Source organism: Salvia hispanica, chromosome 3 (assembly GCF_023119035.1).
Source record: "Salvia hispanica cultivar TCC Black 2014 chromosome 3, UniMelb_Shisp_WGS_1.0, whole genome shotgun sequence".
Classification (NCBI taxonomy): Eukaryota; Viridiplantae; Streptophyta; class Magnoliopsida; order Lamiales; family Lamiaceae; genus Salvia; species Salvia hispanica.
Window position 1 is genome coordinate 45,515,437 of NC_062967.1, and position 24,168 is coordinate 45,539,604.

Genomic DNA, 24,168 nt, shown 5'->3' on the forward strand with positions numbered 1-24,168 from the left:
TCTAAAATATTCGGGTCAAGATTATGATGATTTAACTTGAAAATATAAAATTATTTCTAAGATACTGTATCTTTATTTCTTTATTATACTATTAATAATGATTAGATTTAGAAAAGAAAATATAAGGTTTAAACTTAATCTGGGTTCGGTTTATTAAGATTAATCCGCAACAGCAGATCCCCAATTCTAAACATTGAAACCCAAACCCACACTCCGCCCCTTCCGCCTCCGCCCAAGCCTAACTCTCAAACAATCGCTACGTTTGTGTGACTCTTCTCCGTTTCTGTCATAGACTTCTCTTACTTACATCATCATACACGCCATCTCGGTTCGGTTTTGAACGATTTCTTCTTCCGCGATTTCACCTTCTCTAATCGTCGGCTCCGAAGCAAACCGCAACCCTAATCTTGATTGCTCACGGCTTTGTCTCATCGGAATCGACTTGAATTTGGTCGGTATGTGCAATAGCCACCCACAGTGGAAATTCAGATGAATTGCTATTACATGTATACAATCTCCCAAAGATCCTAATAACTACATTGGCTATTTAATCCCTAGCTTCTAGCTATACTTTGTTGTGATATGATATATGCCTGCTCACTCACCTTGACCTATTTGTAACCGAGGCTAAAAGAGATGTATTTGGAAGTATTTAAATGGGGATTTATCTGAAAGAGTGTATTTTAGGGATGCTCTTTAGGGGGGAAAGCCAAAGGATGAAAATTGTTTTTCCGTCGTGGCATAGCTCATGTTTTTCCAATGTTTACAGGAAAGGTCCCATTCATCTTGCATCTACAACTTTCCGACAATTAGATAGGCATTTGCAGGAAAACGGTGATTCGTCAGAGCAATGGACCCTGGACGCTATGGTCTTCATCAAGGATGGGAAAATAACAGCGTAATTGTGGTTTCCTTTTCGTCACATATATGGGATGATATACAAGAAATTAGGATCATGTGATTGTCCATTTTTCCAGTATCTCTTCCTTAAAGAGCATGAGAGAAGCCATGGGACAGTGAGGATGTGGAATCGTTTGCCTACGTTTACCATGATTATTACTTGCTGACACAACTTATTCTCTTGAATCCACAGGCTTTGGAGGGGTATGGTGCAGCTCATGATACAAATTTTCGGTGAGTCCACTGTGATGCTTTTTCTCAACCCAAGAGTGTTGATTTCATGTGGTTAAACTGAAGATTCTAAGATGTCAATTCTCTTAAATAGCTTTCAGATGTATTTTTTTTAGCAAAAGTGCATAACAGGCAGTTGACTGTCCCCCCCCCCCCTTCCCCCTGCCTGTTCTTTATTTGTTTGGTTTCTATTTCTGAAAAGATCCTATTTTCTTGGTACATTTTTGCAATTACATATGGATGTTGCTTTTAGTTCTTTCCTCTTCTTCCTATGGGCCCTTGCCTCATATTGTTTTGGCAGGGATGATGGATCTTATGATGATAGGAGGTTTATAGATGAAAGGTTCTCTAGGGATAATATCTACCCAAGGGGTGCCTTTCATCGAGATGTACTGGAGAGGGATAATTATCCTCCACCGCCATCATCAGTTGGGATGTGGCCTCAAACGAGGAGGAGAAGCTATGAAGAAGAGTATTCTTTGGATAGGGATATTAGAAGGCATGAAAAGCCGTATGTTTGTTTATATTATGATCCCTTTTTGGTAGCTGATAAGTATAATGAGATTGAAATATTAATAGAATCATGTGATGACTATGACCATACTGACGGTTATTCTGATGTTCATGATTGTAATTTGATAGGCCTTCTAGATATGGCGGCCGTGATCGGGAGGATTATGCCTATGATGATTATGACTACAGATCTCGTGTTTCCCATCAAAGCAAGGAGGACAGCCGTGACAGGGATTATGATCACGGAAGACACAGTTATGATTCAGACTATGAGAGGAGTGGTAGAAGAGATGGTAACTGGAGAAGACGTGAATCTCGGGATCGCGAATGGGACAAGAGAGGTGTCAGTCGTGAAAGGGATGAAAGCCCTTATAGAAGGCATGAGCATTCCCCTTCTCGTTCTCGATCTCGTTCTCGTGGTCGTGATGATCGGGCTAGGTCAAAGTCCCCTCGAGGCCGCAGTCATGGTCGAAGTTACAGGGAAGACAGCTATGAGGACAGTCGTTATGAAAGAGGTGACAGGAGAAGGGATCGTGAAGATAGGCGTCAGATTAACCATTCTGTTGTATGCTCCATTTACTCTTTCCAGCTTTTAATAGTTTCTTGATCTACTATTCTTTTAGGTGGATTGACTAAGCAGCTTCATTTTCTTTTTTTAGGCGCCTTCTGCCACTGTTGTGGTGAAGGGTCTTTCTCAAAAGACAACCGAAGAAGATTTGTATCAGATTCTTGTAATTCCTTTATCTACCACTCCTTTGAAGTTTGCCAAGATGCTATTATTGCTACATTTTTTGCAGTGAACTTCATTTTGATATATGACTCATTTATCTGTATCAGGCGGAGTGGGGACCCCTTCGTCATGTTAGAGTTATTAAAGAGCGAAACTCTGGCGTCTCTCGTGGATTTGCTTTTATTGATTTCCCTTCTGTGGTATGAAGTAGATGTTCAATTATTGTACTCTGTATCTATCAATATGTTGCATATAAAAATGAAGTTTAATCTTGTAAATAGGATTCAGCACAAGCAATGATGGATAAGCTTGGGCATGAAGGTCTTCTTGTTGATGGAAGGAAGCTCTTCTTTGAGTACAGGTAGACACACTTAATGTTTATTCCTCCCCCCTGACTAGGCAACCTGCCTAAACTCAGTGTAATAGCACCATTTTCAAATTTCCCATTAATAGGCATTGGCGTTGAATGTTTTATGGCACATTTAGACCTTGTTCGTATAGTGTAAGAAAATTAATTGCATATTTCTGATGATTGCCCACATTGGGATAATTTTGTTTCCATGATATACTTATAACGCATTAAACTGAATTTTATTGCAGAAGTGGTATCACTATCACATTTTCACGACCTTTGGAATGATGAACATTACACTTGCCATTTGTCAATTTGCATTCCTTCTATAAACACCATTAAGAACCTGAAGGAATTGATATACTAGGATAGCATAACATGGTTTTCAACCTTTATATGGGTGGATTTTGGGAGCTTTTTCTGAATCTTGGCCTTTGTTGCAGTAGTAAGCCAACTGGTTCTAACGGATCTCTTGGGATGGACAGTGGATCAAGATCAGGCCATGGTACCTATAGAAGTATGATGGTGCCATCTGATTGGATGTGCACAATATGTGGCTGTGTCAATTTTGCCCGAAGGACATCTTGTTTTCAGGTTTATTTATTTTCTCATTTATGCTTTTCTGCAAATTTTCCATGAGCAAGTGCAACTGGTCTAGATGCTTTACTCTATCTGGTTGAACATTTTTTCCACTTCCTTGCATGTTAATAACTATCTTCTGGGGGTGGGGATAAAGAATAGCTAGGTAGTAGGTGCTATATCTCGTACTGGTGCTCATAAGCCCAAATTTCTCACTTCAAGTTGCATCTTTATCTTGTCAATGTGTAGTACTGGAAGGATTTTTTCTACTCCCTCCGTTCCACAGTAGTAGAGTCATTTCATTTTGCGCACTCGTTTTGAAAAAATAATTATAAATAGTTAGAGTGGAGAATACGTAAAGTAAGAGAGAGAATATTGTAGATAAGACTCTTGTCTACATTATTCTATCTCTTATTTTACTCTCTCCACTTTAACTATTTATTATCATTTTTTCAAAATGAGTGCAGAAAATGAAATGACTCTACTACTGTGGAACGGAGGGAGTACTAACTTGTAAAACTACAGAAGTTTGTTTCTCAGTATATAGACACCAGCCTCATTTATTGAATTAACCATCTTTATACTTTTCAATCAGTGTAATGAACCAAGAACAGAAGATGCTCCCCCTGCTGATATGGCATCATCAAATTTTAATCCGGCTGGCAAGAGAGGGGAATCAGGTTTGTTATTCTTACAAAAGTCCTTCTGGTGGCATTTCTCTCTATTTTGGTGAACATTACCTGAATATGCTTCAGGCCCAACACATGTTCTTGTTGTCCGTGGATTGGATGAAAATGCTGATGAGGAAATGCTACGCTATGAATTTTCTAAACATGCCCCTATTAAGGTTTGAAATAAATTCTCTTGCTTTCTTGTGCGGTGTTTGGTTACTAGTCTGCTACTTTGTATTGACAATAAACACTTTATACTTTCAGGATTTGCGGTTAGTTAGAGACAAATTCACGCATGTTTCAAGAGGATTTGCATTTATCCATTTCTATTCTGTAAGTTTCACTTTTGTGTTACCGTGGCGTGCACATTGTTAGTATGTAGCTTTATTGTGGGTTTTCATCTACTGCTTGCATGTTTATTTTCATTGAGTTTTATTGGTCATGTGAAAACTGATACCAGGTTGAGGATGCCACTAAAGCTCTTGAAGCAACAAATGGTACTACTTTGGAGAAGAACGGTCAGATTCTTAGAGTTGCCTATGCCAAAAGTATTGTTGGGCCTGGATCAGCTGTTTCAGGAGCTTCTCAGTCGAGCAGTCTTGCTGCAGCTGCAATTGAAGCAGCTACATTTGCTCAGCAGGTTTGATGACTAGCATTTTCTCCATAAACTATGAATACTGGTCATATGTTGCATTCAGCATATATATAAGACCATCTCCAACCGTACTCTATAAATGAGTTTTGGTGTAGAAATCTTCTCCAACCATACACCAAACTCAAACCCATTTTTGGTGTTTTTTGTGAAACAACACCAAATATGGTGTTCCTGCAAAAAATTTGAGAGACAAAAACCCAAAAATGATGTAAATTTTGAATTTGGTGTAAATGGTTGGAGTAAAACTACTTTTTGGTGTGACGTATACTCAAAAATGAGTTTGAGTTTGGTGTAAATGGTTGGAGATGGTCTAATAGTGGAAGTTATGTCTCATGCTTCCTTTGATAATACAAGTTTGCTCTTGCTTAGCAGTTAATGATTATCTCTTAACCTAAGTTCTCAATATTTTCCTGTTCCTTGTATATGTTTCCAGTTCCTAGGTTAGTTAAGAGACACTCGGTTCCTTCATGCTATAGGTCTATATAATTAACCATCCAACCATTTAATATACATGAGGAAACCATGTTGTTGTATACAAGCTTGGTTGCTGCTGGGCAGATCTTGAAAACTGTATTGCTAATTAAAGCAGATTTTGAAGTACTCCCTCTGTCTCAACTAAGTTGAGACATAACTGTTGGGCACGGAGATTAAGAAATTTTGTTAAAAAGTAGGAGAGAAGAATAAAGTAGGAAAGATAAAGAGAGAGTTGAGTAGATGGTGGAATAAAGTAAGAGTGATTGGATGTTTCCTTTTTTGTTAAAAAAGGAAATGACTCAACTTAGTTGGGACATCTAAAAGAGGAATACGATACGACTCAACTTAGTTGCGACGGAGGGAGTATTCGTTTTCCTTTATTTATTAGATTTATCTTTTTATTAAGTCCTTAGTTGATGTAACAGTCAAGTTTTTAGGCTGTCATATCTGACAAAGAAAATTATTAGCGAGGCATCCTAAAGAGAATAAATAGGTTTTGCGTGCATGATGTTAGTCGTCTTCCATGGTTCATTATCTCCCCTCAGCCTTTCTTAATCATTTGGGTATGGAAGTTCTAACTTATCTATACCTCCTTAGTACTTGTGTTTGGTTACACTTATTGGATTAATACAAGGAGATGGTTCATGTATCTCTTTGTATATTTTAGTATGATGCTGTTGGCTGGGCACCTAAAGAATACAATCCGGAGGACAACCAATCTGGTGGAGGTCATGGGCAGAGTGGACATGTTGCAGGAGAAACAGATTCTTCAGCTCCACAATCTGGTTTTGTGTGGGACGAAGCCTCTGGTTATTACTACGATGCTACTTCTGGTTTCTACTACGATGGAACTACAGGTTTTCCAACTTTTTCCTTGCTTTCCTCTTGAAACTCCTTATTTGCTGAGTTTATTGTAACCTGATAATGTCTGTATTTTTGGGCCAAGGTGTGTCTGTTATTCATTTACTTGTATTTTGGGCATTCCGTGATACAGCTTGTACTCTTTCGGTAACCCTCTGCATACACTCACAAGTTGCATCTAATCTACACCTTCCTGTATTGGGAAATGGTCCTGTTGTTTCCATACATTCCTGGCTCTGAATATAGTTTTCTGTTCTGTACTGGTTATCATGATTGAAATAGTGGAAGATTATCAAGTTCCTACTTGGAAAACATGCTAACAGATAATCTGTCCATTATCTTCACTAAGTACAGTCGAGTAGGTTTCAATTCATTATTTTCTTGTGACATTAACATTGTTCAACTACTTTGCATGGGCATGGACTGTGATGTGGTTGTCAGTTTATGCTATTGGCAGTACTCATACCCTACCTTCATGTTTGTTAACATCTGCCATTATGTGATCGTAATGGCCCACATTTGTGCTGTGCCAGATATAGAGGTCATTATAGTTATTTGTTCTTCCTGTGGAAACATGTCCTTTCTTGTCTGTTATATACTTGTCTTTTGTTGTATATGTTTTCTTAGACATGTATGGTCACCAGTCCTTCCCAATCAGTGCGTCTAATTTTCTATATGAAAATGCTTAGTATATAGGTCAATCATAGTGTTGAAGTCAGGGATGTTCGAAAAGTGTGGGACCTCTTAGGTCCTTTCTCTTGAAAAGGCTGAAGAAGATGGCTAATATAATTTGCTCTGCAGGTCTATATTATGATGGGAATAATGGTCTTTGGTATTCTTATGATCAACAAACTCAGCAGTATATTCCTTGTAATGATCAGAATGGCAAGACATCTGAAAAACAAATTGATGCTTCTAAGACATCAGATGCTTCTAATAATCGAAAAGTCATCATTTCTGCACCAGCTGCTACCATAACATCAAATGAGAAAGCTGCTTCATTACCAGATGCTGTCCAGGCTGCAGCTGCTGCTGCGCTAGCAGCTGAGAAGAAAGAAAAGGAGAAACTTAAAGAGATCAAACTTGCTTCCAAAAGTAGCATAATGGCTAACAAGAAGAAGATGAATAATGTCTTAACCATGTGGAAGCAAAGAAGTAATGAAGGACAAGCACCACGAGTGGCTCTCGAGGACAATCAGCCGTCCGCATCAGTTGAAGAGAGATCTAACCCAGCATCATCTATGAAGAGCAAATTAATAAATGAAGGACTGGTAGCAAAAGAGAATGTTATAGCTTCTGCAGGAATGATGAGTGCCTCAACTCAATCTGCTGGCATTGAATCCCAGAACAGGACAAAGCCCATCAGCGCCAGTTCTAGTGGAACCTTAAAAGGAGTGATTAGGAGTTCTGGATTGGGTGTGGTGAAATATGATTCTGTTTATATGGGACCAGAAGGTACACCGGCTTCATCATTTGGTGCATCTTCTGCAGGATCTTCTTCATTGACACATTCAGAACATTCCACACCGGTTACACCATTTAGAACCGGCGCGTCTGCATTAGGCAGATATGCACCATCTTCTGCTACAGGAAGTGGTAAAAGAAGGTTTTCTGAGATGCCCACCACTTCAGTTACAAACAAAGAACAGTCTCAATCAACTTATCGAGATCGTGCAGCTGAAAGGAGAAGCTTGTACGGTTCATCATCGGCTTTTGGGGACGATGACATAAATGCTGGAATTGTAGACTCAAGTAAGCTTTATTGAGTTATACATTATTTTTATCTCAATCTTTTAAAGATGCAACAAATTTTATATGCATTGTCTTGTGGTTTGTATGATTCTGGGATTTGACAGAATTAAGGTGTATGGTATGCAATAGTTGCATTAAGCTTGGCCTTAGTCTCGAGCTTTGACTATACTGCAATTGTGTCTATGCTAATAATATTGAGAAGAATAATTCCAATGGCCAAATTGCTAGTTTTTTCCTCCACGGACCCTGTATTGACTTGTGAGAAAATTTATGTTCTTGTTATCGTGGACATCAAGACCGAGATCCAGCATATAGACGAGGTGGTTTGGACTCTATGCCTTTCCCTCCTGGTGTTGGTGGTGGACGAAGTAGTGGAGATGCGAATATCCAGAGTTATGAGGTGATTACAGCTGACAAGGCCATTGATGAGAGCAATGTGGGCAACCGGATGCTCCGCAACATGGGCTGGCATGAAGGCTCGGTATCATCTCTAAACCCTTAAAACTAATTTTGTTCTGTAAATTGAATTAGTAATGATACCCGTACCTCGCTTCCCTCAATAGATTTCACCTCCTTAATCTGCTAACACTCGATGTCCCGCTTGACCATAACCTTATTTCTAGTTTGGAGCTTCAACCAGTGTATAGGCGCGGGTGCATAGTGGCCAGCAACAATATCTATCTGTATCTTAGATCTGACTTGTTTGGCTATGCTTTTGGTTGGTGTTTGTGTTGGTTTCTCGTCCAGGGGCTGGGGAGAGATGGGAGTGGCATGGTAGAACCCGTACAGGCTCAGGCCACAGAAACGAGAGCGGGACTAGGGATCCATCAACCAAAGAAAGTGGATCCGAGCCTGGAAGTTCAGGCAGGAGATAGCTACAAAGCTGTTATTCAGAAGAAGGCGATTGCTCGTTTTCGAGAAATGTCATGATGTGAGTGAGAGGATAGAGAAGTGCAAGCAATGGTGTAGAGATGTACAGATTGGAGTTGTGTTACTTTGAGTTGTAGGTGTGATGTTGCTGTGCTCTTAGGTTCAGAGTTTACTCATTGTAGCATATATATACATATCCAGCGATATTAAATCTTTGTCTCTACTTGTTCCATTTCGGAACCATCTGTTGCCCCATTGCTGTGGGAAGAAAAACACTCATTTAAACTGTGCCTTGTTTAATTATTATTTACAAATAAGTACGATAGAAAGCAGTATTGTTGGTTCTCCTATCCTCTTTCTTTTAGAATGTAATTTTATATTTATTGTTGGATCAAATCATTTCTTCAAAATGAAGTTTGTTTTGTATATACATCAATTTATGTACTCCCTTCCATCTCATCATATCTTATATAGTACTATAAACCATTCCATCTCATCGTTTCTTATACTATAAACCATTTCTATCTTGTTTCTCATTTTATGTTATCTTCATTCCATTTCTTTCTTAATGTAAACCATATTGTATACTCCCTGCACCTCGTTTGCTCTCATAAAATAATGTCAGTTTTCAATTTACACTAATTCATTTGCATTCACATTTTATTATATTATAAAAATGGGATTTATATATCATTAATTTTTTCAATGTTCTTGTTTACATTTTTTAAAACCAATAACAAAAAGTTAAAAAGAAAGTGGACACGTAATAGAGGAGTGAATGGAGAGAGTGTTAAACTAAAATTTGACTATGTTCCAAATATTTAGAGGTTAATTAGCCTTTTAAAAACTACTCCATGTAGTACAAAACAATAAGCAAACTAATTACTAGTACTAGAATTTTACACTTTGAATAAAAATGTTTATATTCTTACCTGAATATGTTGAAATAAATACATTTTTATTAGCAAATATTTATGCTCAATATTAATCTTGCGATATGAAATCAACAATTCAACATATTGTTTTGAATGGAACAATAAAATCAAAATTCAGTGAAAATAAGAACAAGGTTGTGTTCATCATCTTCTTCTTTTGAAAATGGACGCCGTTTGCTCTTTGCCCTTGGTGGCTAAAGCCCCTAAATTTTCTCTCCCCTGTTCCCAATTATTCAGACCTAATTTTGGTGCCAAATATGGAGATTTTACATTTCCAAGATCATCTTCTGTCGCCGTTCACGGCAGGAGGTATGCAGAATTGCTCTACACTAATCTGTTTTTACTTTCTCATCAGGCTTCTACTTTCACTTTCTTTTTGTTCAATCCAAAATGGTTGAGCTTTTTGTTAAACAGTAGCTTCTTATTAGTAGTGCCATTGAAATGCTTCGGTTTTGATCTGGCAGCTGTCTTGATTTAACGATTAATTTAAGGAGGTCGATGATTTCTTACCGAGGAAATAAGACGGAGCAATGTTTTAGAGTGCCATTCATATCATGTTCGATGGTAGATGGAAATGGAGAATACAATGAATTGGAGCAGTCCTCTTCAATGGAATGCCAACAGGTATTGTTTCCATTTTATGTTGGGTTTTTGCTTGTCTCTAGGAAAAATGAAAAAAAAAATCATGCTATGAATAATTATAACTTCTGTATTCTTCCTGGCTACTTAATTAGGAGTCGGACTGTCATTACGTACATTAACACTTATTTGAGGCATCTCTCATGATTAGCACATGTAACTTTCTTATACAAATATGGGGCACTTATTGTGGGTGGTAAAGCATATATGATTGAGTATTTGAATGATTACATATGTAATAAGCTCAAAGATTGCTTAATTCAGTCGATATACTTGGTTAGTTAGCCTATAGTAGTTTTACATACCAAAGTAATCCCCCCCCCCCCAGTCTATTATTTTTGAAAACTGTCTTGATGAAGTGTCTGGATTAAGCCGAGCTCCTTTTGGTCTTGCTCACAGGAGGGTGTTATCGACTTGAAGCTCCCTAGAAGACGTCTGTTGGTAACTTTTACATGTGATGCCTGTGGTGTGCGGTCACAGAGGTTAATCAATAGACTAGCTTATGAACGTGGGCTTGTTTATGTGCAGGTATTTAGTAATTAGTTATGTCAGTATATTTTTTCTTTGTAAAGAGTATCCTCACTACTTGTACATATGATAGTTAGGAACTGGTCTCCCCCACTGTCATTTCGGCTAATGCCTGTATCGACAATTAGTTCCCCCTACAGAGCAGAAAACCGTACCTTTTCGGTCTAGCAAAATAAGAATCTAGAGATATTTTAATTATAGTAGTACTTTCAAAAACATATAATGCTCCACAGTTAATAGAAACAGCTTTTGTTGGCTAAGGGCTTCTCTGCTCACAGAAACAATTAGGTAAATGAGAATGAAAAGTGAAAAGAGGGGATGCTCGTCTTATTCAACCATATACTAATAAACCAATGAACTGAAAAGAAGATATTCTATAAGTTCAAGCCAGCAGACTGTGTACTCCAGAATGCTCTCTGACTGAGTCAAGATATTCCTCCAAGTCTTAGGTTATTCTGTTTCTACCAGATGCTTAGAACATTCTAAATCCAAAAAAGGTTTTGTTACCTTTTTCTTTTATATATTATTATTATTGCTGTAATTTTTTCTGGCCATGTGTAGATTGACTATTTTATTACAGTGTTCAGGATGTTCTCAGTACCACAAGCTGGTCGACAATCTTGGGCTTGTGATCGAGTATAACTTGGAGGAGGAAATTGATTTAGATGCAAAGACGGATCAGGTCTAGACAGAGCTTTTAATTTGTCAGCATTTCAATTTTTGTGGGAAATGAATCTGCTGTGATATCTTGAAAAATATGTCAAATTTTAAATTTATAAATGATAGTAAAACATTTTGGAGATAATGAATGAATATCATATAGATAAAACTGCTCTGATCCTCTTCTGTATGCCAATACACCTTTCTCCAATGCCAAAATGGTCCCACAGTATAAATTAGAAGAAGAAACCGCTGACAGCCAACAAGGTAGTCAGGGCCAATCCGACGGTCACCTGCATTCTTGTTCTTCCATGCTGATCAAGTGTGATGGCGCCATTCTGTAATTGAACAATGAACAGTCAGAAACTATATAGTGATAAGACATTTTATCAGGCAGAATTGGTATGAATTCAGTTTAATTACCAAATTTAAGGTTGGTGAGGGTGCCGGTGCTGTGTCTTCTGTGTCTTGGGAGGTTGGTGGTGCCGGAGGGCTTTTAACAACAATCGGTGCCGGTGCTGGTGCATGGTGATGCCTGTGTTTGTGCTTTTGTTTCTTGTGCTTGGCGGGTGCTGGTGCAGGTGAGGGGACCTCCACTGGTGCAGGGACCGGTGGTTGTAAAGCCGGTGCTGGTGCTGGTGATGCCACAGGTGGGGACACCGGTGCCTGTACTACTGGTGCTGGTGCAGGTGCTTTTACAGCAGGAGCCGGTGCTGGCTGCTGCGTTGGTGTGGGGGATGCTTGTGGTGGAGGTACAGCTGGTGGTAATGCCGGTGGGAGGGTTGGACTTGCAACGGGTGGGCTTATTGGAGGTTGTGGTGGCGGTGGAGTGGTTGGGGCGACTGATGGCGTGGCTACAGTTGGTGGTGATGCTGCAGCGGCTGGTGTAGGCGTCGCTGATGGGGTATTAGAAGGTGAAGCTGCGGGTGCTTGCGCATTTGCAATGACCAATAAAATGCAGAAGGTAGAAACCCAAGCCCAAAGAAATGTTGCCATTTTGGAGAGGAATTGTGTGTGTGGACTGAGAGATAGTTGCAGTTGCACATACATTTATATCTCACGTTTTGGAAGTAGGAAGAATTTGGTGATACGTCATTTTGATGAAAAATAAAATAAAAAAGAAATTAGGATTTTGATTAATTACATTGCCATCTGCTGTCATGAGAAGGTTACACCTAATTGGCTTCAAAAATTATGCGTCGTGATTGAAATTATTGATATGTTTCTTCAGCACATTGTGCTATTGGTCATATGTTGCTTTCAACAATCATCTAATTTGTGTATCAGAATTCAATATCATTCCCCTACGGCCACTGATCGTATTATAGTATTACACATTGATCATGCTTTCGATTATTTTACAATATTTTTTAATCATTCAGAAATTAAAGCAACTTTGGAAATTGCTTTGGAGTGAAGGCAAATGCATTTATGATTTCAATACAGGCAAGATAAATTAGGGCAAGCCGTGTAGACACAGAAAAAGGATGTATTTAAATTTGTCATCTGTTTCGACATTTTTGTGTCATATTTGTCACGCTATTATTCTTCCTAAAAAATGTTGATGGAAGAAGAGAGAAAACAGTAAGTGTGCAAAATAATGAAAAGCAAGATTGAATATAACCCATATAATGGAACAAAGGAAAGGTTTGATTTTTCACAAGGGCTAACGAAAATCAAAACTCCTAACGGTATTACAGAGAGTAAGTTGAGAAAGTCATCCCCACAAAATATAATTATAAAATGGCAAATCACCAGATTTCGGTATTAAGTCTCAATCTGTGAGATTATATGAGTTGGATGTAATAATGATGACAGAACAACCATCCATAATTTGCATGTTTTCCCATGGATAAAACATGAATCTTAATGAGCTACATGGCTGGAGTTGGAGTTGACAAGAAAATGATATCACAACTCAAACTCATTATGTTGGATATGAGAGAGAGGATATGATGATATACTTACTATTTTCAAGAACAATAACAAGTACCAGTAGCTACCAAACTACAGCTAAATTGCAACATATGCAGAAGCTTGTGAAGGAGAAATCCACACATCTCTGAATATTGAGCTTTTCGATTGTGAGCGCCATTTTGGAGAAGGGGAGAAGGGCTTCTGTTTCTTTTAGAGACAAAACATTAAGCTGAAGGTGTCGTGCATCTTGGCCATGAAATTCGAGTGACGGCTCAAAATGGGAAGACGTGATGGTGGTTTTGGAGCATCGGCTTTTTTCTCCTGCTTTCTCCTTCGCTTGAAGAACTGCTGCATGGCGTCTGCGCATTCTGATGCCAGCACTCCCCTCCTAATGCTCATCTTAGGGTGGAACGGGTGAGCTGGAGCTGGTGGTTTTTCACTTGATTCCGAGCTGTTTCCTCCATCACCCGGGAAGAGCCTATGAATGTGGATCATAGTTACCAATGAAAACAGAGTCAAAATAATGATAAAAATTTCATGAGATGAAGATTTTATGCTTTCAACTTGAAAAGAACATCTAATATAACTGAACTTATTAACTGATATAAACAGCATAACTTATATTGCTTCTGACTTACTCTCTGAATTTTAGTTCATAATCATGTATCAGATCAAGGTGCACAATTATTTGGCTTTCATGAACCACTCACGCAGATACGAACATTCCATATAATGAATTAGTAGAAACCATCTCTCCATTAACATTAAGTTGCAAAAGATAACAGACCAGGAACAAGAGGGTTGGACAAGAAGTATGAAGAGTTAGCCATATGCAGTAGGTCTAAACACATCAAGTAGGGGAACCGACAAGTCATGGGAAGTTAGCTTCCCACATACATAGAAAAGAAACAAATGTTTTTTCATGTAAAATATCTTTCATCAAGCTATACAGTAGCCTCTACGGTTGGGTGATCACAGGGAAATGGTACGTTTGACAAAGTCAGCAGAATCCTAAAACCATTTCTTGGTAGTTGTGTGCACTTCCATCTTTCAGTAATACCACAGTTTGATGATTAAATTTCACATGCTTGAGAGATATGAACTAGAAAGCAACGAAACAAGGGCTGTTGGATGGATTGCTAAAGCAATGAAATATATCATGAAATGCATTAACAATATTTGTTATGAGAGTCCGAGAATGATAGAGCTCCTTTTGTAACCCTCAAAGGGAATATAAGAATAAAGTGAAGCTTTAGGCTAAATGACTGTTTAGTGGGTAGGGGATTAAAAAGCAGAAACTGCCAGCATAGCAGTAGAAGTGTCAAAAGTTTTTGCTGGTTATGTGTTGAGGGGATAGTAGTCAATCTTTATCTCATGGCTGAAGAGTGGTTCTTGTGGAGCGTCAGGTTTCCATGAGTAACAGGCACACAGGGACACCATAGAATTTTCGTTTATTAGCATCAACTACTTTAAATAATTAGTAGTATTTAAGTAAAACAAAGCAAAAGCACAAAATGTTGTTGTAAATGAGATTCAAGGCTTCTCCAGGTATAATAAAATTATAATCAACTTCAGTGTTACCTAATCCAGCTGCCATCAGCTCCAAGAAGCTTGTTAGGAGCTCCCCAAACAAGAGTGTCTATTCTAGCTTGAAGTATAGCTCCAGCACACATGGGACATGGTTCAAGTGTTACATACAGTGTAGTTTCCTGCGGATGGTGTCCAAATTAGGATGTTATGCTCTATGCAGAAGCAGCAAGTCATACATAGCTTGGTGGTAAATTTCCCAGTCACCATATTTGAATCCATAGCCAAGCAGATAAATTATGTAAATCGAAAGAGACAGATATATTACAGAAAGCCTCCAGGTCCGGAGAGTGTTGGAAGCCTCCCTAATGCATATAATCTCTGCATGGGCTGTAGAGTCACGCAACTGTTCCACCCTGAAATATGCACAATAAAAAATAAAATTTATCTGTATAAAAACAAAGAAACGTAAAAAATGTCAACAACTTACAGATTGCAGCCACGAGCGATTATCTTTCCACTATGCACTAGAACAGCTCCTACGGGCACCTCCCAGTTGTCAGCAGCCTTTTCTGCTTCCAACAATGCTTCCCTCATAAACACTTCATCCATTTTCCGCTGTTCTGCTTCAAGCCTATATGCTTCTTCCCAGTCATCAAATCTATCCCTAACAACTTGGTCTTTCCTCTGAAGTTTCTTTTGTTTCACCTCACTCTTATCAACTACTGCCTCTGTTTGCTCCACTAGCCCGGTATCTATTTGCTCACTGGTGCCACTACCAGATGCATGTGCTTCTCCTCCATCTGGAACCCCTCGCACCACAGGAGATCTCCGCAGCCTTAGTGCAGGCAAAGGAATTGAGGGATCAATTATAGCAGCAGAGGATGTTTCTCCAGAAATTTCCCCACCAGTAGGCAAAGAAATGCTGGCTTGTAGTGTACTCATTTGTTGAGTAACTGAGGAAGATGTGTCCTTCGTTCCTGCTTTCCCAAGATAGCCCTCTAAAGTTGATGAGCTGAAACTTTTCTCAGTTTGGGAGCCCAGTTTTCCTTGCTGATGCAAGCCAGATGAGTCAATTTGAGAGCCTGTTTTTTCATGTTGATGCCTACCAGATAAACCAGGTGTGGAACTTCCACCCTCCTTTTCTTCAACCGCCTCTTCATTTTCCTCAGCATCATGTCCAGAAAACCACCTCTCGCTGCTCATAGACTGATTTGGTGAAATTCTTCCACTAGTTTTCCTGCCTGAGTCATGACTTTCAGAATGTGCCAACCACCGAAATCGAACAATATCTCCAATGCTATTCCATAAGGACCTCCCAGTTCTCTTGACTATAACACCACTCTCTTTGATTGCATTATCTGGAACTTCTGCCTTTGAGGGCCTCGGATTTGATTGTTCATCAACATTCCACATTTCATCCGAAGGCCCCTTTGTTCCAGATGGCTGATTATCAAGCACTAAGCCTTGCTCAACTAACTGAGGATCTCCAGAACTTTCTCCATGCAAAAATTCAGTTATATATGTTTCCTTCCCCCTTTGAATTTCAGAACTCAAAATTTCGCTCCTTACCTGTTCAACAAACTCTCCAACGTAGTGTGTTGAGGATTTCTCTAATCGGGCAGCAGATGCAATTGCACCTTCATCGGAGATTAATTTTGAAGCCTGGCCATGAGAACTGTTGGTTTTGTCTCTGCCATATGCTTCAGGATGAACCACTACAGAACCATGTATGTTAGTTCCATGTAAAGTAGTTGATTCAAGTTGTAAACTTCCACTATTAGTATCATCAGTAGCAATCCCAGCCGTTGATCCCAGAGATAATATACCTACCTCTGATGAATATTGTGCAGGTCTTACCGGTGTCTCTGATTTATTCTTATTTCTACGCTCCACCGAAATGGCACCAGTATTTGCCGAGCTAGTGACTCTTACTTTGTTCGATTCATCGAAATCATTTCTAGAACTGCCCACATTCTCTTCTATCTTCTCAAATTTATTTGTTTCCCTTCTTGACATCGACTCACCATCATTTTTGATTAACTGTTGGAACTTTCCCCTTAACTCCACTTGCCCACTTACTCGACCATATTGTTGCTGATGCTCTGTACTATCAACACTAGTGGTAGATATGTCTTCCCTCCTGACATTAGTTTCAAAATTTTGCTGAGAAATGGAGGTTTTTCTAATGTCAATCTCTTGGACTTCTGATGCTTCAGAAATCTTACTAGAATTCCTACCATGCTCATCCTCCCTGGAACTACGCCCCTGATTTGAAGCAGCAACTTTAGCAGAGATCTCACCCTTTCTAGTGTATACTTTTTGAGAGCTAGTACTGTCTACAACATTTCCACTGCGGATATCCTGACTTCCAACAAATTGCTTATACTTCAGCATGTTTTCAGATTGCCTCAAAACTTCACCACCTCTTTGCCTAAGCTTTTGTTTCCTCTCTTCATCAAATTCCATGCTTTCAGTTGATTTTTCCTTCCTATCATCACGGCTGACATAGTTGGAAAATTTTTCATGGGTATGTTCATGAGAAATGGTAGATTTTGATTCCTTAATTGAGGTTTCTGTCCTTGACTCAATCTCTTCCACAGATATATCCGCAAGTCTTTTCTCTGATTTCTTTCTGAAGTCGCACTCAACAACACCTGATCCAGTATTGAATTCCTGTGACGAGCTCTTATTTTCCAAACTAGACCTGCGGTCTTCCCTGTAACCCTCACGCCACTGATCCTCTTCCCTGGTTTCCTGGGTAACTAGTTCATTATTCCTTGCATAACTCTTATGACCAGTTGACGAGTTAAGCTCAACTTCATCACTGCTGTCATATTCACCATTTGAAGAGAGCGAATAATATGAGGAACAACTCGATCCCTCTTTCCTCAACTTCTGCCTATGTTCCTCTCTCCTCAACAACTCTTCCTTCTCATCTCTCCTTGAACTACCTTTCCTCACCATCTGCATATGCTCCTCCCTCCTCAATAACTCTTCCTTCTCGTCTCTCCTTGAAATACCTTTCCTCACCTCCTGCATATGCTTCTCTCTCCTCAATAACTCTTCTTTATCGTCTCTCCTTGAACTATCTTTTGCCACCACCTGCCTATTCTCTCTCCTCAAGAACTCTTCCTTCTCTTCTGTCCTTGACCTAAGTTTCAAATTCTTCCTTCTCATCGATTCCCTATCTTGTTTATCTACAGATTTTTGGTTCGCTTTTCTCAACAAGGTCTCTCTCTCTGCTTTCTCTCTTTCTTCCCTTCGATTCTTCAACAAAGAGCCCTCATGTTCTTCCCTAAACAATTCTTCTTCATTTTCTTCACATTGAAACCTTTCCTTCCTCCTCCTACTATCATCCTTCCTCGAACTAACCATTGCCCCACTCCCACTCCCAGAAACACCCTGCTCGACTCTATCCTTCTTACTCCCACACTCCCTGCACACGCTAGCATTCTCTCTTTTCTCCACCACTGGTTTCCTCACCAATCTCCGAGTCTCCTTCGTCTCAAGAAAACACTCCTCCCCAAAATCCTCAGACAACAGGCTAAGTATAGCCTCGGCCTTGTCGACACCCCCAAGATCATACCCCTCACTCCTCTCCTCAAACACGAAACATTTTCTTAATCCCCCTCTTTTCCTACCTACATTTCTTCTCTCCGTAAAGCTGCAAACTTTATCACGATAACCTATTCTATCAATATCACAAACTGGCAACCTAGCAAAATAATCAAATCCATTCGAAATGGGTCGCCTGTAACGAGACCATTGGATTAAAGAGGATTGCTTCAGTCCGTATAAGTTATAGCCATAATTGGGGCAAATTGGGACTGTATATGATGAAGTACAGCAGCAAGAGCAACAAGGCGTGGAGGATGAATAGGCAGAAGGGATTCGTCCATTTGAGCAGTGTGAGTGGTCAGTGGTGGTGAATGAAAGGGATCCTCTGGCTCTTAGTGAGATTGCTGAAGTCATGCCAGTGTTGAGCATTGCTCAAAAGAGACTAAGCGAGAGATAGAAGTACCTTGAAGAAGAGAGGAGTGAGGAGATGCGAAGATCCACAGCTGATCTGTTAGCAACGAATGACAGGAATTTAGGATGGATGAGCTCCTTCGATTTCCCTTTTTGTCATCTTTTCGCCATTTTTACACGACACATGGAATAATAGATATATGCCCCATTTTTTCAAATCTAAATTAAAGATTATACTACTCCGTATTTCATTTTTACATTATTGTTTTAGGCAGATAAATTTTACTTACTTTTTATATATATATATATATTTTTTATATTTCTAAAAATTTGTGATAGAGCTAAAATAAAACACATGAACAGACGAGTAGTTTTTTATTGTTGAATGAATCTGATTCTTTAATTTTCTTCAAATAATTACTCCTTCCATCCCAGATAATTTATCTCATTTTTTCATTTCGGTCCGTCCTATATAATTTGTCTCATTTCACTTTTTACATTTTTGGTGAACCTCATATTCCACTAACTCATTCCTACTTACATTTTATTATAAAACTAATATATAAATGTAAGATCTACATTCCATTAACTTTTTCAACTCACCTTTAATTACATTTCTTAAAATTCGTGTCCGATCATATTATAAAACTAATATATAAAAGTATGACTCACATTCCATTAACTTTTCCAAACTCATTTTTCATTACATTTCTTAAAATCCGTGTACAGTCAAAGTGAGACGAATTATCTGGGATGAAAGAAGCAGATAATATTGAGTTTTATCAATGTTATTGAATTTCATAGATAATTCTATCATCTTACTAATGCATAATCTCATTACTTGATTTTGGGATAATAGTAATACCCACACTTTAGTGTTGTTGATATAATTAATTTCGATTAATGTAGAAACAATTTAGTCTAAGACAATCTTATAATCCACTAACTACTTTCTTGATCGGAAAAAATAGACACGTTGTTGGCCAAAATGAGTTTGATGAGAAATGACTAAGACAATGTAGAAACAATTTAGTCTAAGACAATCTATAATCCACTGACTACTCTCCTGATCGCAAAAAATGAACTCGTTGTTGGCCAACATAAGTTTGATGAGAAATTGATAAAGTAAGAGAACTAATAAAAAAAACTGAATAGAGTATAAAAAACAATGGAAAAGGTGAACACAGAATGAGATAAAGTTTTCATTTTAAAAATGAGATTATTTTTTGTGATCATTCCAAAATAGCAAAATAAGATTATTTTACTGATGAAGTATTAATATTGAGCAATCAAAAACCTACTTCATAGATTAATTACATTTACAATCTCATCTCCGAAACATTAAAGACTAAAACCATAAAAATTGAAGTATTATAAGTTAATTTTGCTCATAATAGGTCTTAAAAAGAAGGATGTTTTAGATTAGTTCTTATTTACCGTGTAAGGAACTGTTTTTATGATCTCTCCTTTGACCTTTCTAATAAAGAAAATCATTACATGTAATACTATTATATCCATCGATTCTATAATTTGAAATTTGAATAGCAAACGTTAATTTTAATAGAAATATAGTACTATTACTATTTTCGTAAACGCAGATACAAGGAGTAAAATTTATTTATTCAAGAATAGTATGGTAATATTCAGAATATGATAGATAAAATAATTCGAATATTACAGCTCTATATTGCTTCTCTCTAAACCCTGGATTTTGGAAGAATAAAACCTCGAACTGCATATTCCCTATTGCCAACACCGCCGCGCCTTTCCATCTTCTTCGTATTCCGCCGCCGTGGAAGGACGGGATCGCTTCTGTAGAATTTTCATCTTGCTAAGGTTAAAAAAACAGGGTAATGCCTCACTTCAATTTCTATGCTGATTGCAAGTTTCAATTTTTGTAATATGTATATAGCAATCAATAGTAATCCTCGGCATATTTTGAATTTATTTCCTCTTGCATGCCTAGCAGAAACGCAAAAGAAAAATTCGAATAAGAATGTTATCAATAATTGGTGAGAGACTGACCTATACCTACGTAGCGCAGAATTACTTGAATTAGCACTCACTGTGATTCCTTAATTCCCCATTATCGCGTAAGTAAAATAAACCAAGCAGAAATTTGAATACCCTTCACCAACTTGAATTTCTAAACGCTGGAGTAGATCCTAAAGAGATACCGCTCCCTCATGAATTTATCTTGAATCGCGATCTTTTGGCTCAACTTTATCCAAGTTTTGCCGAGGGAGCAACCCCATTTTTCACCTTGAATTGGTCAAAATATGCGGAATTTCTTACTTTTCGTGGAGGATTAGATCCAGTAACCGGAGGTCTATGGTTGACTGATATTGCACATCATCATTTAGCAATTGCTATTCCTTAAATGACGCATTCAGTTTGTTTGTGAGATGATAATTTGGTTTAGCATTTTCCTGATAATTGTGTTCTTCAAATAGGTGCTAATGTCATAACTCAACACCGCCCATAATTCAAATTTCAAATGCAATACTTATTTTCTGCTACCTTTTTGTTCCTAGTACTAGTGTTCTGCATCCTCTTTTCTTTTACTTTTCTGCTGTTTCTGTAGTTCTATTCAAATAAAATAAACCATATGTATACAGTGATAGCATGAATATATCGATATCCCAAATACGAAATTGATAAATTACTTAAAGTGAAAATATTAATCAAATGATAAGTTGTAATTATATATTCATACAATATGCTTTGCAGTTATTTCATGTTAATGTAAAGGTTTGACTTTTGTAGAAAGTCTGTTTTATTACATTCCATCACGAACATATGTATGTTTAGTCATCCAACCCTCTGTCTAAGTGCGATACAACAATTTCATCTTTGTTTTTATGATGAGTAGTGTACAAAGTTTTATAATTATTTCATATTTATGCAAAATGTTTTGTTATTGTTTCATGTTTATGCAAAAAGATGCAAAGACGACATTGTCTAAACACATAATGAAAATGTAGTATTAAAATAAAACAAGAATGAAATTTTTATTGTGCTATGGAAAATGAGCCCACTGCAATATAACGAACCTTTTATTGGCTTTTATACTTCTTTTTATACTATTGATAAGTTCTCTTAAGTTAGGAGTATTTGTTAAATCGTGGTAGATCTTGCACGTAGTAATTAAATTTTTTTTTAATACAAGTATTCTTTTTTATTCAATCCAGCAATAAATTGATAGATTTCGTGTTTGGTGTTCTCTATTGATAAACAATATATGTACTCACTCCATTCTAATTATATAGATTGAATGGAGTTTTCACCAGGATTAAAATCATTTGAAAAAGAAAATTATAAATTTCTACTATGTCAATATATTAGTGATGAGAATGTTAAATAGTTGATCAAAAATTAAACTTATATATTTGGGCAACAATAAAAACAAGTCTATATGAAACATCTTTGTGTAATTTATTTACTGACTTTTATTGATTGGGGAAAACCACTGTGTGATTGGTTGAGTCACGTATAATTCCAAAATCGTTTATTCTATTGTGCTACATGAATATGCTCAAGATTCTCTATCTCCCACTTCCAATAATTGTTCTCTTTGGTTAACCTGAATTTTTTGGGAACCAACTTTGTCGGTATTCATTTTGCGTTGTAAAATATGAATATTTTGATTATTTTTCGTTTGTTCATTGGGACAACAAATTTAGATAGGATGGGTAAATCATACATAAAAATAAGTATCCATAATGGATGCCCTAGTGAAAGCCCTAGTCAGAGCCCTAATGATTACCACATCAGCATGTCCTATCTTTTTGTAATAATAGAGTCCTAGTGGATGCCATATCTCTTATCCACTTTTCATTTTAATTTTAAATTATTATTTTTTAATTTTGTTTTTAATTAAATTAAAATACCAAAATATATTATATTAATCACCACAAATGCAAAAAATAAAAAACTACATTACTTAATTTAAAAGTGAAACTACATCATATACTTAGCTAAAAAAACTACATTAAAACTAAAATACCAAATTAAAAAAAACCAAACTAGTCATCTAAATTTGGTGTGTGAAAAGTGAAGAAAAATGAAGTATTTATAGTGGTTTTAATTAGGGTTTATATAATTTTAAGAAAAACCCAGAAAATGATCGGGTTCGGGCATCGGCCTGCAATGGGCGCCCGATCTCACGCCCAATGGATCGGGCGAGAGATAGGGCGCGACCGAACTCTCGGTAGTCCTCGGGCATGCCCGAGACTTGCGATGGATGCCCGATCATGCCCGAGCCCGATCTCGACCGATCGGGCGTGAGATGGGGCACAATGCTCTAAATCAAAGTTAGACTTGTGAGGGCACTAATGAAAGTGTAACATGTAACATTTGAGATCGGAAAATACTCTGCCAATTAGGAGGCTGTCTTTTCATTTTTAATCAATAGATTTGGCACTTTCTTCTTGGACATAGTTTTATTTGAGGGTGAGAGAGATCTTTATTTGGATGATTATCAAATTTGCTTGACTAATTGGTATCCATTATTATATGTAGAATTCTTTGATTGATGGGCACATATAGAAGAAAACTTATTGATATAAAGTCTGATATCAATTGCAGAAAGAAAACAAAATTGTACAAACTTATCACTTCAGAGTAATTTGTACTTACATTAAATTATTTAACTTGAAATAATAAATGAATGAATAGGTAGTCCAATACTTACCAACTAAATCAATCACTATAATCAAATATAAAGTCAAGAATTGGCCCAAAAATCAAACGCCCTACACTACCAATCTGTGGAAGACTTGATTCACTGCACAATCAAATTAATGTGCGATTAAACAACACCACCTAACCTATGTAAAATATAAGATATTAGGAGATTGAATTTACTTGAGACATAAATTGAGGCAGTGGACTATTTAGAAAAAGGAAATTTTCCCAGGTTCAGAAGAAAAAAAAATTAAAAAGGAAAATTCCATGTTATAAGAACCTTATGCAGTTCCTTTCTATATGTCTGAAAAATAGAATACACACTTTATTTTCTTCTTGGTAGGTGCTGTTAGTCAAAGAAACACCTAGAAATGGACAGCCAACAAAAACTGTTTCTTTAACGCATAATTTAAATTAAACAAATGTCACAAACAAAATCGATCGTCTCTAAACAGCTCATCATAGAACATGTTACATAATTCTACACATCCACCTATTAGATTTGTGAACTTTGTAGGAGTATTAAATATCATTGACAAATATACAGTCTAAATGTGGGTTTCGAGTAGGTTTTAATGTGCAGTGGTTTATAGCTTCGCCGTAATCAATTTTCATTGAGTAAATTTCTTATTAGGCAATTTATAGCTTGGAATTATTTAATGAAATTAATTAATTTAATCGAAAGAAAATAATCCGCTTCTTCTTGCATTTAAATA

The 24,168-nt window shown here is 37.4% G+C and overlaps 4 protein-coding genes across 14 annotated transcripts; 2 read left to right on the top strand and 2 right to left on the bottom strand.

Annotated features, from left to right (window-relative positions):
• The first annotated feature begins 166 nt into the window (after positions 1 to 166).
• Positions 167 to 8,933, top strand: LOC125212039 (SUPPRESSOR OF ABI3-5). 10 transcript variants are annotated; one of them, XM_048112054.1, is made up of 18 exons: positions 167 to 506; positions 770 to 898; positions 978 to 1,016; positions 1,094 to 1,134; positions 1,433 to 1,642; positions 1,774 to 2,209; positions 2,304 to 2,375; positions 2,482 to 2,574; positions 2,656 to 2,735; positions 3,170 to 3,320; positions 3,901 to 3,985; positions 4,061 to 4,152; positions 4,241 to 4,309; positions 4,437 to 4,616; positions 5,773 to 5,962; positions 6,768 to 7,718; positions 7,982 to 8,199; positions 8,466 to 8,933. In XM_048112054.1, the coding sequence occupies exons 2-18, from the start codon at positions 851 to 853 to the stop codon at positions 8,646 to 8,648; spliced, it is 3,138 nt and encodes a 1,045-aa protein (XP_047968011.1). In that variant the 5' UTR covers positions 167 to 506; positions 770 to 850; the 3' UTR covers positions 8,649 to 8,933. The 10 variants fall into 10 exon arrangements, with proteins under 10 accessions (XP_047968011.1, XP_047968010.1, XP_047968014.1 ...); XM_048112053.1 differs by having other exon boundaries at positions 167 to 455; XM_048112057.1 differs by having other exon boundaries at positions 167 to 455; positions 8,015 to 8,199.
• A 665-nt stretch (positions 8,934 to 9,598) lies between these two features.
• On the top strand, positions 9,599 to 11,495 carry LOC125210909. 2 transcript variants are annotated; one of them, XM_048110542.1, is made up of 4 exons: positions 9,599 to 9,832; positions 10,015 to 10,147; positions 10,562 to 10,690; positions 11,271 to 11,495. In XM_048110542.1, exons 1-4 carry the CDS (start codon positions 9,687 to 9,689, stop codon positions 11,376 to 11,378), a joined length of 516 nt encoding a protein of 171 aa, XP_047966499.1. In that variant the 5' UTR covers positions 9,599 to 9,686; the 3' UTR covers positions 11,379 to 11,495. The 2 variants fall into 2 exon arrangements, with proteins under 2 accessions (XP_047966499.1, XP_047966498.1); XM_048110541.1 differs by having other exon boundaries at positions 9,602 to 9,832; positions 9,988 to 10,147.
• LOC125210908 (lysine-rich arabinogalactan protein 19-like) lies at positions 11,439 to 12,397 on the bottom strand. Its single transcript, XM_048110540.1, has 2 exons — positions 11,774 to 12,397; positions 11,439 to 11,688 (listed from the first exon to the last, which is right to left on the bottom strand). The coding sequence occupies exons 1-2, from the start codon at positions 12,344 to 12,346 to the stop codon at positions 11,587 to 11,589; spliced, it is 675 nt and encodes a 224-aa protein (XP_047966497.1). The 5' UTR covers positions 12,347 to 12,397; the 3' UTR covers positions 11,439 to 11,586.
• Positions 12,398 to 13,109: 712 nt separating this feature from the next.
• Positions 13,110 to 18,916, bottom strand: LOC125213165 (tRNA(adenine(34)) deaminase, chloroplastic). Its single transcript, XM_048113545.1, has 4 exons — positions 15,285 to 18,916; positions 15,123 to 15,210; positions 14,849 to 14,976; positions 13,110 to 13,745 (listed from the first exon to the last, which is right to left on the bottom strand). The coding sequence occupies exons 1-4, from the start codon at positions 18,782 to 18,784 to the stop codon at positions 13,478 to 13,480; spliced, it is 3,984 nt and encodes a 1,327-aa protein (XP_047969502.1). The 5' UTR covers positions 18,785 to 18,916; the 3' UTR covers positions 13,110 to 13,477.
• Between the last annotated feature and the right edge of the window lie 5,252 nt (positions 18,917 to 24,168).

Coding starts and splice junctions, on each gene's coding strand:
- LOC125212039 (XM_048112054.1), top strand. CDS start 851: ATGGACCCTGGACGCTATGGTCTTCATCAAGGATGGGAAAATAACAGC. Junction 2,736..3,169: donor AAGCTCTTCTTTGAGTACAG/GTAGACACACTT, acceptor CCTTTGTTGCAG/TAGTAAGCCAACTGGTTCTA. Junction 3,321..3,900: donor GAAGGACATCTTGTTTTCAG/GTTTATTTATTT, acceptor CTTTTCAATCAG/TGTAATGAACCAAGAACAGA.
- LOC125210909 (XM_048110541.1), top strand. CDS start 9,687: ATGGACGCCGTTTGCTCTTTGCCCTTGGTGGCTAAAGCCCCTAAATTT. Junction 10,148..10,561: donor CTTCAATGGAATGCCAACAG/GTATTGTTTCCA, acceptor TCTTGCTCACAG/GAGGGTGTTATCGACTTGAA. Junction 10,691..11,270: donor GTGGGCTTGTTTATGTGCAG/GTATTTAGTAAT, acceptor ATTTTATTACAG/TGTTCAGGATGTTCTCAGTA.
- LOC125210908 (XM_048110540.1), bottom strand. CDS start 12,346: ATGGCAACATTTCTTTGGGCTTGGGTTTCTACCTTCTGCATTTTATTG. Junction 11,689..11,773: donor CCTCACCAACCTTAAATTTG/GTAATTAAACTG, acceptor GTTCAATTACAG/AATGGCGCCATCACACTTGA.
- LOC125213165 (XM_048113545.1), bottom strand. CDS start 18,784: ATGCTCAACACTGGCATGACTTCAGCAATCTCACTAAGAGCCAGAGGA. Junction 15,211..15,284: donor ATCGCTCGTGGCTGCAATCT/GTAAGTTGTTGA, acceptor TGCATATTTCAG/GGTGGAACAGTTGCGTGACT. Junction 14,977..15,122: donor TCCGGACCTGGAGGCTTTCT/GTAATATATCTG, acceptor CACCATCCGCAG/GAAACTACACTGTATGTAAC.